A 14,524-nucleotide genomic window follows, 5' to 3' on the forward strand; every position below is an offset into this window, starting at 1 on the left:
ATAAATATTAAATAAATAATACATTTAATAAATTTATTTAGTATTTATGAATGTTGTGGAATTACAAATTAATTTATTTATAACAGAAATATTTTTTAAAAATAATAATGATGCAGTATGTAAAGTATTAATATTCAATATAATGCAATATATATATAATATTTTGCATTAAAAAATTTTCTATTAGTGCATGAAATGTTGCAGTGTGCTAGTGAATGTTCAAACCGTCAAAATGGTGAATATCTCACATTTGGAGAATTCTGTGTCTTTGCATCTGAATTAAAATCATGTTATGACAAAAGGTAAATAATAATACTTTATTATTATCTTCTAATTTAAAAATATTTTTATTGTTTTATTAAATATTGATACAACAGTATAATGGTACATTTGGTTATGTGGATTTTAATATACATGACAGGTTTATAAATAAATAAATAAACTGTATTAGTTGTATTTTCAAAAACACCACTTTAAAGAAAAAACACACTATTCAATACATTTATTTTTTATTTTAAAAGCTAGTAATTTTGATCTTTTTCATGCATAAAATTAGTCCAAAAGCACTGTCAAAATAAATGATTGTCAACAGGAAATGTTCAAAAAATTCAAAAGTTTATTATAGACAATTTTTAAAATGAATAGATTTTATATTGGAAATATCATAAAAATTTTTAAGAGGATGAATTAGAATGAAATTAAAGTATAGTTTTAATGAGTCAGTCTTTGGGGGTAATACTAAAAACAAGCTTATTGTTGTTTTTGAGTCTTGTTGTTCATATTAATTTGTGTTGACATTCTTTTAGTTATGTCAGTTTTTACAATTTTATGTAATTAACTTGATGCCAGAAATATCTACTGATATATAATACACAATAACATTACTTATAGTTCTATGTATAGATTGACAGACTAATATTATAATATATCTGAATATGTACAAAGTTCAGAGAGATTAACAAAATTTTAAAATAAAATATTTTAATGTTAATTTTTTTAATATTTATATATACTATATATAACTAACAAAAATCTTTTTCCTTATTCCCTGTGCTCTTCAACATATAATAAGCTATGATTATATATATACATTTTGGAATTTTCCATTAACTTATTTTTTTATAAATCTTTTCAATTTCTTCGTATAGAAGTTTTTTCCAATTCTAAAATAACTTCCTCATAATATAGCAAGGTCTTAAATTCAATATTAAAATATTTTATGGTCAGAATACTTTAAAATTTTTAATATTTTTATTAATATAAATGTCACTTTTGTTCTTGTATAAGATTAATATCTACTGATGAAAAGATTGTTGCAAATATTCATTCTTTTATGTTAATCACTTTATTTAGATTTACTAACTCTGATTCTTGCCCAATAAAGAATCTTGTTGCTTTATATACAAAATTTAGGTATTTTACGTAGTAATAACACCAATAAATTATTTGTTTTGTATTAAAATAAATAATTTCAACATCTAATAAAAGTATATATATTCTATATTTACTTTATTTGCACATATACAAGTGTCCCACATAAAACTGGTCCCGCTCACCAATTGAGTAAACTATTATCTTCATTTTACATATAGTGTTGGAATTAATTGTATGTCATATTATATTATATAGGTTTTATTAGTTTTATAGTTGTAATTATAATTTATACTTTATTATGATACATGTTTTTTGTCATGTTTGGTTTTTTAAAAAATTCAGAATTAATATTTTTCATAAATCAAAAAAACAATACTTGAGAGTTTTGAGGAGTCAATAACCAATTTGGATAAAGTGTTTTCAAGATCTTTATCATCTCAGCTTCAGATCCCAAACAGAATTGCAATATGAAGCTGTGATGATAAAGGTTATGAATTTTTTTACTTTACTTTGAATAAATTACTGATTCTTAATAATCTCTTAAGTATTATTTTTTGTGTTTATGATTTATTTGGATTATAAAGTATTTCAGAATATTATTTTTTCTATAAACTTAAAGAAAATCCTGAAAATGAAACCACTTCTGGTTATAAAAGATTAAATAAAATTTTCCAATGTCTTATTTTATTTTAATTTGAATTTTAAATTAGTTTTTAAAATTTTTTAAAATTGAGGAAATTTGATTTTTAAATTTAGGATTCCACGTCCAGTTCCATTATCCAAATGTCCTAAAGATAGACAAAGACTGCATTCGAGAAGAAGAAGTTCTTTACCAATGCAAAGTAAATGACTTTACAATTTTTATCACAATTTTTTACATTCAAACAAAAATAATGAAAATATGATAAATGATCCGACATTTAAAATTCAAATGATGTTCAATTTTGGATAACTTAATTTATTACACAATTAATAAACATGATTATTATAAAAATTTAATTATACATATATTTTTATACAATCAGATTTTTACATCTTTTAATATTATACATTGAAAAATTTTTCAGAAATAATTATAGCATTAGTTGACTAAATTTATAACTGTTTGTTATGTAAGATTTAAAATTGTAGAATCCAAAAATAACAAGTTTTAGGGTAGTTAATAATTGCTGGTTCTAGGAAATACTTTATTAATACTGTTTTTTAATAAACTGTTCCCAATAGATGAATAGTAGAGATGGATTAATAAATTATTTGAAAACACGATTTTTTTTTATTATAGTTTTATTTGTTTTTCATAAACTGTTTCATTTTGTCGGTTCTTTGTATATTCATTTCGTAAAATTAAATGATTTGAAAAAATGTACTTTATATGGAAACATTATATATTTATATTAGTAATTTAATTTTTTTGGGAGAAATAATTTATAGTTTCTATTAATGCATTTGTTATGAATATAAGAAAATGACAATAGTAATATTTTTCTTAATATAATGCTGTATTATAAATTTATGGAATCCACATTCTTTAGATTGAGTTGATTTTAAAAATTGAAAGAAAAAATAGAATGATTTGAAAGAAATTGAATTATAAAAAATTATCAAACTTAACAAACACAAAGATGCTTTATTTTGAGTACAGGATGTACAGAAATTTATGAAAACATTCTATGCTTTTGGGCTAACACTCATCAATATGAACAAACAAACACACTGGAGTATTGTGTTTGTTCTTGATGATAGCCATTAACTTATAAGCTATGAAATATTTTTGGTAAATAGCTGTATATTTTTATTCCAAATTTAAGCATATTCTGAAGAAAAATTTGTATTGCTCACTGGAGAAAATTTTTATTTAAATTAAACTATTCTTAATTCCAGTAAACAAAAATAACTTTCAATTTTTTTTATTTTCAATATTTAAGTTAATTAATCTTCATAATTCATATTAATTTTTCGTTTGTTGTGAAAACTGTGTTGTAATATTTAGTTGAACTTCAACTAAATAAAAGGTGGAGAATAAGCCATGTGATTGTTTTAAAAACACGTTCTAGTGTTCAACACTTGTAAAGATTCATATTAATATCGATTTTATTATGAGTAATATTTTAAGTATATTAATACATTTATTCTTATTCATTAGATTATCTTTTTTATATGCACATAAATTCAGAATAATGTGTGGTTATGATTAATATGCACATTAAAAGTTCCCAAAAGCCTATTTTTAATTATTAAATCAAAACTGATTGTCTACTTACTGAAATTCGTTACGTTAAAGATAAAGAATGACTTTACTGGTATGGTTAATAAATCCTGGATATTTATGAACTGATTGAGTACAGAGAACAAAATTTATAAATAATAAAGAATTAGTTAAACAATGGATAGATTCCAAAAATTAAATTTTTGAAAGAAATTTGTGAAAAAAGAAATGCAAAAAAAAAAAAAAACAAAAAAAATATCTTTTTGGTTACTATTGCTGATTTGCTTGTACAAAGTATTTATCTGTTTTGATGGCTATTGTGTAATTTTTGTTAAATACCATAATTAAAAAGGAAGAAGAGTAGGAACAGTTATTCACAGTGGCTAAATGATTATGACTCGGTTTTATGGGAAGAAATATATTTTGGTTTAGTCATAAATGACAGTGCTAATATGGAAATTGAATTAATAAGAAACAATTACAGTATTCTAAAATAACGTTATATCTTTTTATATCAGTGACACAATTCATTTATATATACATAAGTATAAAGTTTTCATTTCAGAACCATATATGTATATTTGTTTGTTTGTCACTATATACTTTGGAATAATAGAGAGGTTGAGGCGCACGTTTTAAACGTGTAAACGTGTAAGTGTGACGTTCGGCGCCGCTTTCCCGTAAGCCTAAAAGTTTGACAATGGTGTTTGGATAGTCGGTGGAATCACGCTCGACATTCCAAACACCATCGTCAAACTTTTAGGCTTACAGGAAAGCGGCACTGAACGTCACACGTACATGTTTACACGTTTAAAACGTGCGCCTCAACCTCTCTAATGTCTCATGTATAGCAAAGCACATTTTATACTCTTTTGCATAATTTTCAGTATTCAATGAAATCTTTAAAAGCTTGACAATGCTAACATTGACTAATTAATAAACCAAATATGTCAAATTGACATAATGGGAGCTATTAGCCAATGGAATTATAATTTCAACAAAATGTTGAAAAGTTCTTGAAGTTTATAAGATTGATAAGACTACTTTTGGAGTACTTGAATTAAACTGAAATAATTTTGGAATAAAGGAAATATGGATAAGATACAGTTTGACATGCCTCATGTGTATTTACAATAATATCAATAGACACACTCAAATACTTTAAAATTTTTTAAAACTGTTTCTTTGCTTTAGATGAGAAATGATTTACAAAATAAATTTGTTCCTTTTCCTTAAATCAATTCAAACAACAACCAGAAAAAAGAACACACTACATTTTTTTCTATTTGAATTTTTTTATAAACATTTTTATGTTGCTATAACAACAACAATCACATATTTTATATATAAATATATAAGCAATACATTATATTTTTCTATATTATATATTTGCAAATTAAAAAAAAATCTTTTGTTTTGTTTTATAAATTTATTTTGGTAAATTCCTTTTTGCTATATTTTTATTTTGGCTTAATTTTAAATCTATAACTATTACATGATTGCAAAATAATCTTTTAAAACATTATTTTCTTGAATTTGAGAAATGGGATTTAGTTATTTACATTTGTTTATTATCTTTCTAGATATGATATAAAGTTTACATTTTTAGATATTTATTTGTATTTTTAATTACTGTAATCATGAACATAGATGAATTTTGACAATTTAATTTATTAAGATGCCCTTTAACATTAATTAATTAATGGCCAATATAAATGATGATTGTTTATAATTGACAAAATATAATGTTAGGGTTGTATATAATTTGTTTCATTATATATAAAAACTTGATAGCCTTGTGCAATAAAATATCACCAACTACAAATTCATATATAGATTTTAGTTTTGAAAATGCTGTCAACTTAATTTTAGTAAAATTATTACATATCACAATTTTTAAAAATTATAGTTAATCAGATTATCAAAGATTAAATTTAAACATATTTAATATTNATAGTTACATTTCTACAATTAATTTAAATGATTATTTAACATTTTAACTCTATGCAATAATGTATAATGAAAGTATATGATAACGTAATAAATGTTTGAAATTTCTTTATGTAATCTTACACATTTACAATGTAATATTTAAAATCCGTAGTCATTACAACAAATATTTTTTCATCTGTCTAAATAAAAATGTTTTTCAAACAAATAATTTCATCATTTATAGAAAAAACATACAGTCAGTCATTTTCATAATATGACTTTCAAGTTGCAAAAATTGCTATTGCATTATATTTTCTTTATATATTTGCAGTTCTAAAAGATTTTTTGCTTATTTTATAACATTTTGTTGTAAACAGTTAGACTATTTGAACAATTTCAGATTAAAAATGTGTTATTATTATTTTCAAAATTTAATGTTTTATAATTTTAACAAAAATATTTTTTGAATTACATCTAAATATTATTGAACATCATGTTGCTAATATATATTTTGATCATTTACAATGTTGAAACTGAAGCAAAATACTATATAAAAGTTTAGTTGTTTTTACTGTATTTTTGTAGTTTATCTTATCTTATGCAGACAATGTTCTTTACAGTTAAAATCTGATATTGATGTTTATTTTTATATATTCTATAAATAAATTATATCACTAGTTTTTTTTATTATTATTAAATCAATTAATTTTAATACATAATATAAAAATAATTTTCATTTTTATTTTACAGAACCATCAAAATATGAAGGTAATTCTTTAAAATATTTAATAACAACTAATTTAGAATTGTTTGAGACATAATTTATTCATTATATTTTATTCATTTTCTTTCAGTATTTCTTGGAGGCTCGTGTAACCCAACAACATGGAGGATAGATATTGCAATTCCAATGTTAAAAAAAATAGGAATTACTTATTATAATCCTGTAAGTGTTATTGAATTATTTTTCTACAGGTTATTTATAAAATATGTAAAAGTTTTAAAAAATTTACTCAAAAAAAATGTTGAATACCTTTCTTTTTTTTTAATTATTTGTTATATGCAATACATTTCATAAATCTTGACTAAGCTGCTATGATGCACAGTAACAAGGATGAGTCTATATTAATTATGCAAAGGGTACAAGTTATATGAATTATGCTGGCTTATATATTTTAAATCAGTGGTTCTTAACCATTTGAGCTTATGGAATAGTATTCATATACTTGTTATTACACAGAACATTACCATCAATTTATTCAAAAGATCATACTATTCTCATGAAACAATAAAGTGATGAAGTAATGAACTTTATTGTATTGAATAAAAAGTTAAACATGGAATTGTCTATGAATATAGTAATATAATGTAGTAGGCTAGAATAAATTTGCAATAAAAACACTGTAAAAATTTTTTTCTTGGAACACTTGGCAAATTTGTGGAACAAGTGTTGACAATCACTGCCCTAAATACTCCAAAGCCCCATTATAGTAAAGTGCAGTTTCTAGTTAAGATTTTTGAAATGACCTGTATATTCTAACATTTCATAAAAATTCTTTAATTTTCTTCCATTACACATTTTGTTCTTAATTTTCAACATTTTTACAATTGCAGATTCAAACCTTTTGATTAAATTATTATTACATAGAACATACCATGAATTTCCACAGATTAACTACTTATGATCTAAATTAACTTTTATTTTTAAAAAATACAATAAATAAATTTTAACATCATCATCTAAAATATTAAATTATTAGCATTCTGAATCTTGTTATGATAAGTAAAATTGAGAAAAGTCATGTTAAAAAATAGAAATAATATAATATGCACTGTTTCTTTTTTGTTAGTTTCTTTGTTGTATTTTTAAAGATATATAGAAACTACTTTATAAATAATTAAAATAAATATAATTATANACTGTTTTTTAATAAACTGTTCCCAATAGATGAATAGTAGAGATGGATTAATAAATTATTTGAAAACACGATTTTTTTTTATTATAGTTTTATTTGTTTTTCATAAACTGTTTCATTTTGTCGGTTCTTTGTATATTCATTTCGTAAAATTAAATGATTTGAAAAAATGTACTTTATATGGAAACATTATATATTTATATTAGTAATTTAATTTTTTTGGGAGAAATAATTTATAGTTTCTATTAATGCATTTGTTATGAATATAAGAAAATGACAATAGTAATATTTTTCTTAATATAATGCTGTATTATAAATTTATGGAATCCACATTCTTTAGATTGAGTTGATTTTAAAAATTGAAAGAAAAAATAGAATGATTTGAAAGAAATTGAATTATAAAAAATTATCAAACTTAACAAACACAAAGATGCTTTATTTTGAGTACAGGATGTACAGAAATTTATGAAAACATTCTATGCTTTTGGGCTAACACTCATCAATATGAACAAACAAACACACTGGAGTATTGTGTTTGTTCTTGATGATAGCCATTAACTTATAAGCTATGAAATATTTTTGGTAAATAGCTGTATATTTTTATTCCAAATTTAAGCATATTCTGAAGAAAAATTTGTATTGCTCACTGGAGAAAATTTTTATTTAAATTAAACTATTCTTAATTCCAGTAAACAAAAATAACTTTCAATTTTTTTTATTTTCAATATTTAAGTTAATTAATCTTCATAATTCATATTAATTTTTCGTTTGTTGTGAAAACTGTGTTGTAATATTTAGTTGAACTTCAACTAAATAAAAGGTGGAGAATAAGCCATGTGATTGTTTTAAAAACACGTTCTAGTGTTCAACACTTGTAAAGATTCATATTAATATCGATTTTATTATGAGTAATATTTTAAGTATATTAATACATTTATTCTTATTCATTAGATTATCTTTTTTATATGCACATAAATTCAGAATAATGTGTGGTTATGATTAATATGCACATTAAAAGTTCCCAAAAGCCTATTTTTAAGCATTTTATAACATATTTTTAACATACTAAAATGCTATAAGTTAACATTTTTCATATTATTTTTTAAACACAACTACAAGTCTAATAAATTTTTACTGTACCATAGTTAACCTACACTCAACAATACATATCTGGTAATACCCTCTAAAAAGTAGCTGATAATTCAGAATTGTCTAATAATAATTCAGTATGCTAGCATTTTGTGAATCAGAATTTGTTTTGACATGATGTACTAAAGATCAAGGCAAAAAGATGGAGTATGTGTCTGTGTGTGTTGCTACATGTTGGGAGTTGACCATGGAATTCAGCACCGTATGATTGAGAAATATGAATCACTTGGTTACAGTATCTATCTTGTTTGTGGTGAGTTGAATGTCTGTGCCTAATGTCTGTTTATGCCACAATCACAGAATAAGTTTGCATAAAAATTATTCAGGATCAGACTTGGAATCAGTTTATTTCAAGTCTTCTGTCAGTTTATTTCAATTTGGTCTTCTGTCTAGAATACATGCATGGCAGCATCTGCCATGCATGATTCTAGAGATTCTTTCCATAGTAAGACCAATTGTTTGAGTTGCTCTTCAGTTTCTCATGAGCTGTTTTGAAGTCGCTCTTCAGCTCATCATTCATTCAGCAAAGTCAGTGAATAGAATTGACAGGCTGATCTGAGTTCGAGGCAACACACCTCATCTCTAAACAAAACTTCCAGTCTAATCATTAATGTGAATCATAAACTATTACAAAATGTACAGCAATACCTTTAATATTCAGATATATCTTGTTTTCGTATTTTTGCAAACTTTTATATCTGGTATTCTGACATGTTCGATAATCTGTCACTACTCTGGTCTTATAGTCATCAGATTAATGAACATCTACTGTAGCTTTTGTGAAATATTTTTTAATAAGAGGATATTAAGAATTTCTTTTGACAAAAATTTATCTTAGTAAATAAAAAAATTTGCCTATTTATCTATACACTTAATATTATTTATTTATTATTAATACATCTAAAAATATAATTTTAATATTTATAATTTTATTTGATAGAATGCAGAAATCATGTTCTTTGTAATTGATAATCAAACAAGGTCTGTTGCATCCATGATTGAGGCAGCCCATATTGCAGGTAAATTTTAGGAATAAATGTTTAATTTAATAAATTTTCAAAAGTTATAAAACAATAAAAATTTCTAGATTAAGAAGAAATTTAGAACAATATTTTATGTTATCATATACATTTTATTGAAGTTTAACTACTATTAAAGTTAATATAATTATAATAAATTTGTCTGAAGTGATGATATCTTTTAAGTGTAGAATTTATTAAATATTTTTATAAGGATAAAACAATGTTCTATTATTTTGTGTGTGTTTAAAATTTATCAGCATTATAATTCATTTTTCACAGACAACAAAAATTGCTTAAAAATCTGCACATGGAAAATTGAAATGTTTCAAATAACTTTGCTGAATCAACATCATTTATCTTTCATATGAAATTTATATTAGTTGTATTAATTAATTGAAAAGACTTCTAGAGTTAAAAAAATTCACAGTTTCACTTTTTCTTAAATAAAATACAAATTGATATTCACTAATCCATCACCCTACACCTCACCGCAATGATGCTGCATAAATGATTTTGCCAGATTACTGATGGTTAGTTTAGAATACAGTAGGATAAGATGGTTAGGTTAGAACAGTTAACCATCTTATCCTACTTTTAAAATTCACTGTAAATCAGTACAAGTTGGTTAATAAGCAAACATTGAATGAAAATCATGTCAAATTATTGTATATTTAGCAATGTTGAGCATCCCCAAACAGTAGCAATGGGCTAGTGCAGTGACGCAGGAAATTTGAAATTACGCTAGCTGAAATTAGTGCTGGAACCAGATTACTGATAGTTGACCTGTATTTTTATTTAAGAAAAGATATGTCTTTGCACTATAAGTCTATGAGAAAATTGAAACAACTGATAAATCTTTAAAATATACAAATAAGTTGAATAATACTCTACTTTTGTTCTGAAAACAAAATATTTCAATAGTGTTTGGTCTAACAATTGAAAATGTTATCTTCTTATATACATTTATTATTTATTTAAGTAACTATTGTTTGTGTGTTTGTATACAAATGAAATATGTATACATACTTTGATCATTAATAACATCTATCTTTATTTTCTTTGAAATTGTTATTAAAGTGTGTATATATATGTTTGGAACGCAATAACAGTGGGTGATTGGTTAACAAACATAATCCATTCCAAGACTTTGTTCGCTATCAAAATTGTTTTTTAACTGATTATTGATTTAACAGGTTTTTATGGAAATTTGATTAATTTGTTCTGGAGACTCCAAAAAATAAAAAATATACTTTATTACTATGTTTATTTATATTTAATAATAAAAATACATATACGCAGTCTTGCATTTTTATTAGTCGTGTTTTTCCATTTATGGAGGTTAAAGAATCTGTCTAATGCTGATTGCTTTCCTCTCTTCTTCAAGATTTTTCAGAAGTAATTAATAGCATTGTAATTGTAGAGATATTCAAGCCTATTAAGCTCACTCTGATTTGGATGCTATTTTAAGACCATTATTCTGACATCCTCCCACTTCTTCAAAACATCTTTAATAAGCAGATGTCGGCATTAATCCTCTTTTTCAGAAGAAAACATATCTCGCCGCGTTTCTTGGTGTTCTTCATTCAAGAATTCATGGCATTCTTGTCATAAGATCAGTTTCAGGTTCCATTATGAGCTCTTCAATGTTCTTTATTTCTCAGATGTGATTTTTGTTAGCTGCTTGAGTCTTCTTGATTATACAGTATCTTTCTTAGATAAGATTGAACTGCAGCCTACTATAGACCTGTTTACGCCATACTACCCAGCAACATCAGACATCGTCTGCCCACTCTCTACCTTTGCTATTATACTCTCATCTTTCGAAAATAAAAACTGACACAAAACTTAACGAATGCCCACCCGGCAGTCTTGCAAATACTATTAAAAAATTGTTTCTGTCAGAAGAATAAAAGGCTGGAATTACAGTCTTTCCTATAATTCATATAATTTCATATAATATAATTTATATGGAATTCATATAAAATTCCGTTTTATATGAATTCCATGTTGTACGAGTCACTTAGATTTTACAAATGCGTGAGCCATTCACAGCCCGACACACATATTTGTAAAATCTAAATTACTCGTACAACATGAAATTTATATAAAATGGAATTATCAACAGTGTTATAGAGGGGTTGACTGTACAAGGGAGAGTTTCTTAGTTAGGAGGAATATTATCCGATCAGTATATACCAGGTTGAGTGCCGATGTCGATGTCTCCCGCACTCCAAAAGGTTTTGAATTGTTGCCTGAAGACAAGGAAAGACCAATTTTATGTCTCTTCTTCTTGTGTTTTTTCTGTGAGGTATTCAGTTATCCGAACATAAAAATCTTTTGTGAAAGTGTTTGTTATCCAATTTTTTCATTAACTGATCACCCACTGTATTAAAATTTGAGTCAATTTTTTTTAATGCAAAAATTTTATATATTAACTATTCATTCTAAACTATCATTTCTTGCTAAAATGTATGAAATTTAATAGGAACAGATCGAAAATTAATATTAGTAATTCACGAATTTGAAGGAAATGAAATAAAAGTAATGGGAGAACGTCTCACTGAAAAGTAAGTTTTACTATTTTTATAAATATATAATAAACAAAAAAAACAAAGTTTCCAAGTTTTAAATTTAAATCTCAACTTTTACATTTAGAGAATTAAAAGATCTGAAACAAGGTCAAAGATTTCTTCAAGATCTTGTAGAAAGAAAAGGAATCCCGGTATTCCGAAACATTCCAAATGCACTGACATGCGCAGCTCGTCTTATTCGAGAAAAAATCTATCCCCAAGATCTTAACGTTAATGATATAGCAAATCCAATTAAAATGCCTTATGTTCATCTAGGAGACAAATTAATGTAAGTAATATATGCTTTCCTGTTTTTGTTTTTTTAATATTAAACTTTAAATAATTTTAAATCTCCTGCTAATTATTAAAATTAACTAGGCTTTAAGAAATAAATATTCAAATCAAAAAGCAGCAAACTAGTCTGCTGATTAATGCAAACTGACCAATGTCAGAGGTAACTTTAATAAAACTTACTAATACATTTGTGATGAAATTGCTCTTCAATGATACATTCTTGTGCTGTTATATTGTAATGAATTAATTTTTTTACTATCATTTCTTGTGCACAATTTAATTACTATTGCAGCTTGGCTTTAAAGTTTGCCAATCTTTTTGCAGCAATGTATTTATATATTCAAACAATATTCATGACTTCACACGTCTCAAATTTTGATTTGAAGGCATCAGTCACATAAAAAGCACATCTTTGAGCATTTTTCCAGCAATGTTTTTCTTTTATGATAAATGTTTTTGGCTGACTAAAGGTCTGCCAAAAGTTCTAAATTGGAATGTTATCTCATGTGAATAATTGTCTTCTATAGGTTTTAAAATTTTAAAAATGATGGTCACAGAAACCTATTAGTTTCTGTGACCATGTATTTTCTAACTGCTTACATATGGGATGGTTTTCATTGTGACTCAATGATTCTGATAGTATTTTCATATGCTATTATATATTGTGGGCCCTTAGTTTGAGAATTCTTATTCTGTTTGTCGTAAAACAGTCTCCAGGCAGCAGATAAGGATTTAGTCTTTACAGATGAAATCATCAATGAAGGATTATTTACTTCTGTATGTTTTTTTTCTAATGTTCTATTTACAAGTTAATCAATTTTGGTATATTCCAATTTCATTACCTTCTCTAATTATAATTACTTATTGAATTATTTTTCTACAGGTTATTTATAAAATATGTAAAAGTTTTAAAAAATTTACTCAAAAAAAATGTTGAATACCTTTCTTTTTTTTTAATTATTTGTTATATGCAATACATTTCATAAATCTTGACTAAGCTGCTATGATGCACAGTAACAAGGATGAGTCTATATTAATTATGCAAAGGGTACAAGTTATATGAATTATGCTGGCTTATATATTTTAAATCAGTGGTTCTTAACCATTTGAGCTTATGGAATAGTATTCATATACTTGTTATTACACAGAACATTACCATCAATTTATTCAAAAGATCATACTATTCTCATGAAACAATAAAGTGATGAAGTAATGAACTTTATTGTATTGAATAAAAAGTTAAACATGGAATTGTCTATGAATATAGTAATATAATGTAGTAGGCTAGAATAAATTTGCAATAAAAACACTGTAAAAATTTTTTTCTTGGAACACTTGGCAAATTTGTGGAACAAGTGTTGACAATCACTGCCCTAAATACTCCAAAGCCCCATTATAGTAAAGTGCAGTTTCTAGTTAAGATTTTTGAAATGACCTGTATATTCTAACATTTCATAAAAATTCTTTAATTTTCTTCCATTACACATTTTGTTCTTAATTTTCAACATTTTTACAATTGCAGATTCAAACCTTTTGATTAAATTATTATTACATAGAACATACCATGAATTTCCACAGATTAACTACTTATGATCTAAATTAACTTTTATTTTTAAAAAATACAATAAATAAATTTTAACATCATCATCTAAAATATTAAATTATTAGCATTCTGAATCTTGTTATNCATAGTAAATATAAAAATAATTACATTAATTTGCTTTATACAAATAGAAATTTTTCCAGATTTACAATTGATATTTTATAAATGAGGTCATTAGTTTCTCATGTGAAATCGCATTCATAAAGATCCTTATGGATGATGAGGGAAGGGGATAAGTTCTTGTCAACCACATAAATTTTTTAGATAACAATACAAAAAGTCCACGTAACTGAATTTTTAGTTTCTCTGACACTTTTGAATTTTAATTAAAGAAAATTCAAGATAAGATATGCAGAGTCTTAGATAAAAATTTTGAATATTTTAGTTTTGAATTTTGTATTAAGTGAGGTTTTAATCATGATAAGTTATCTAAAATATTTGATGTTTTCAAGTGTAAA

The 14,524-nt window shown here is 24.6% G+C and overlaps 1 protein-coding gene across 1 annotated transcript in view; it reads left to right on the top strand.

The window, feature by feature from the left end:
* Positions 1-13,300, top strand: part of LOC111612999 — a 22,302-nt gene extending 9,002 nt beyond the window's left edge. Inside the window, exons 4-10 of the mRNA XM_023354293.1 lie at positions 188-302; positions 2,131-2,216; positions 6,263-6,280; positions 6,367-6,542; positions 9,518-9,596; positions 12,085-12,166; positions 12,255-13,300. Coding sequence (XP_023210061.1) covers positions 188-302; positions 2,131-2,216; positions 6,263-6,280; positions 6,367-6,542; positions 9,518-9,596; positions 12,085-12,166; positions 12,255-12,462 — 764 coding nt within the window. The 3' untranslated portion in view covers positions 12,463-13,300. The remainder of the gene's footprint in view (positions 1-187; positions 303-2,130; positions 2,217-6,262; positions 6,281-6,366; positions 6,543-9,517; positions 9,597-12,084; positions 12,167-12,254) is intronic.
* Positions 13,301-14,524: the final 1,224 nt, after the last annotated feature.

Source organism: Centruroides sculpturatus, unplaced genomic scaffold, assembly GCF_000671375.1.
Source record: "Centruroides sculpturatus isolate CEXI.00-Female unplaced genomic scaffold, Cexi_2.0 scaffold1214, whole genome shotgun sequence".
Classification (NCBI taxonomy): Eukaryota; Metazoa; Arthropoda; class Arachnida; order Scorpiones; family Buthidae; genus Centruroides; species Centruroides sculpturatus.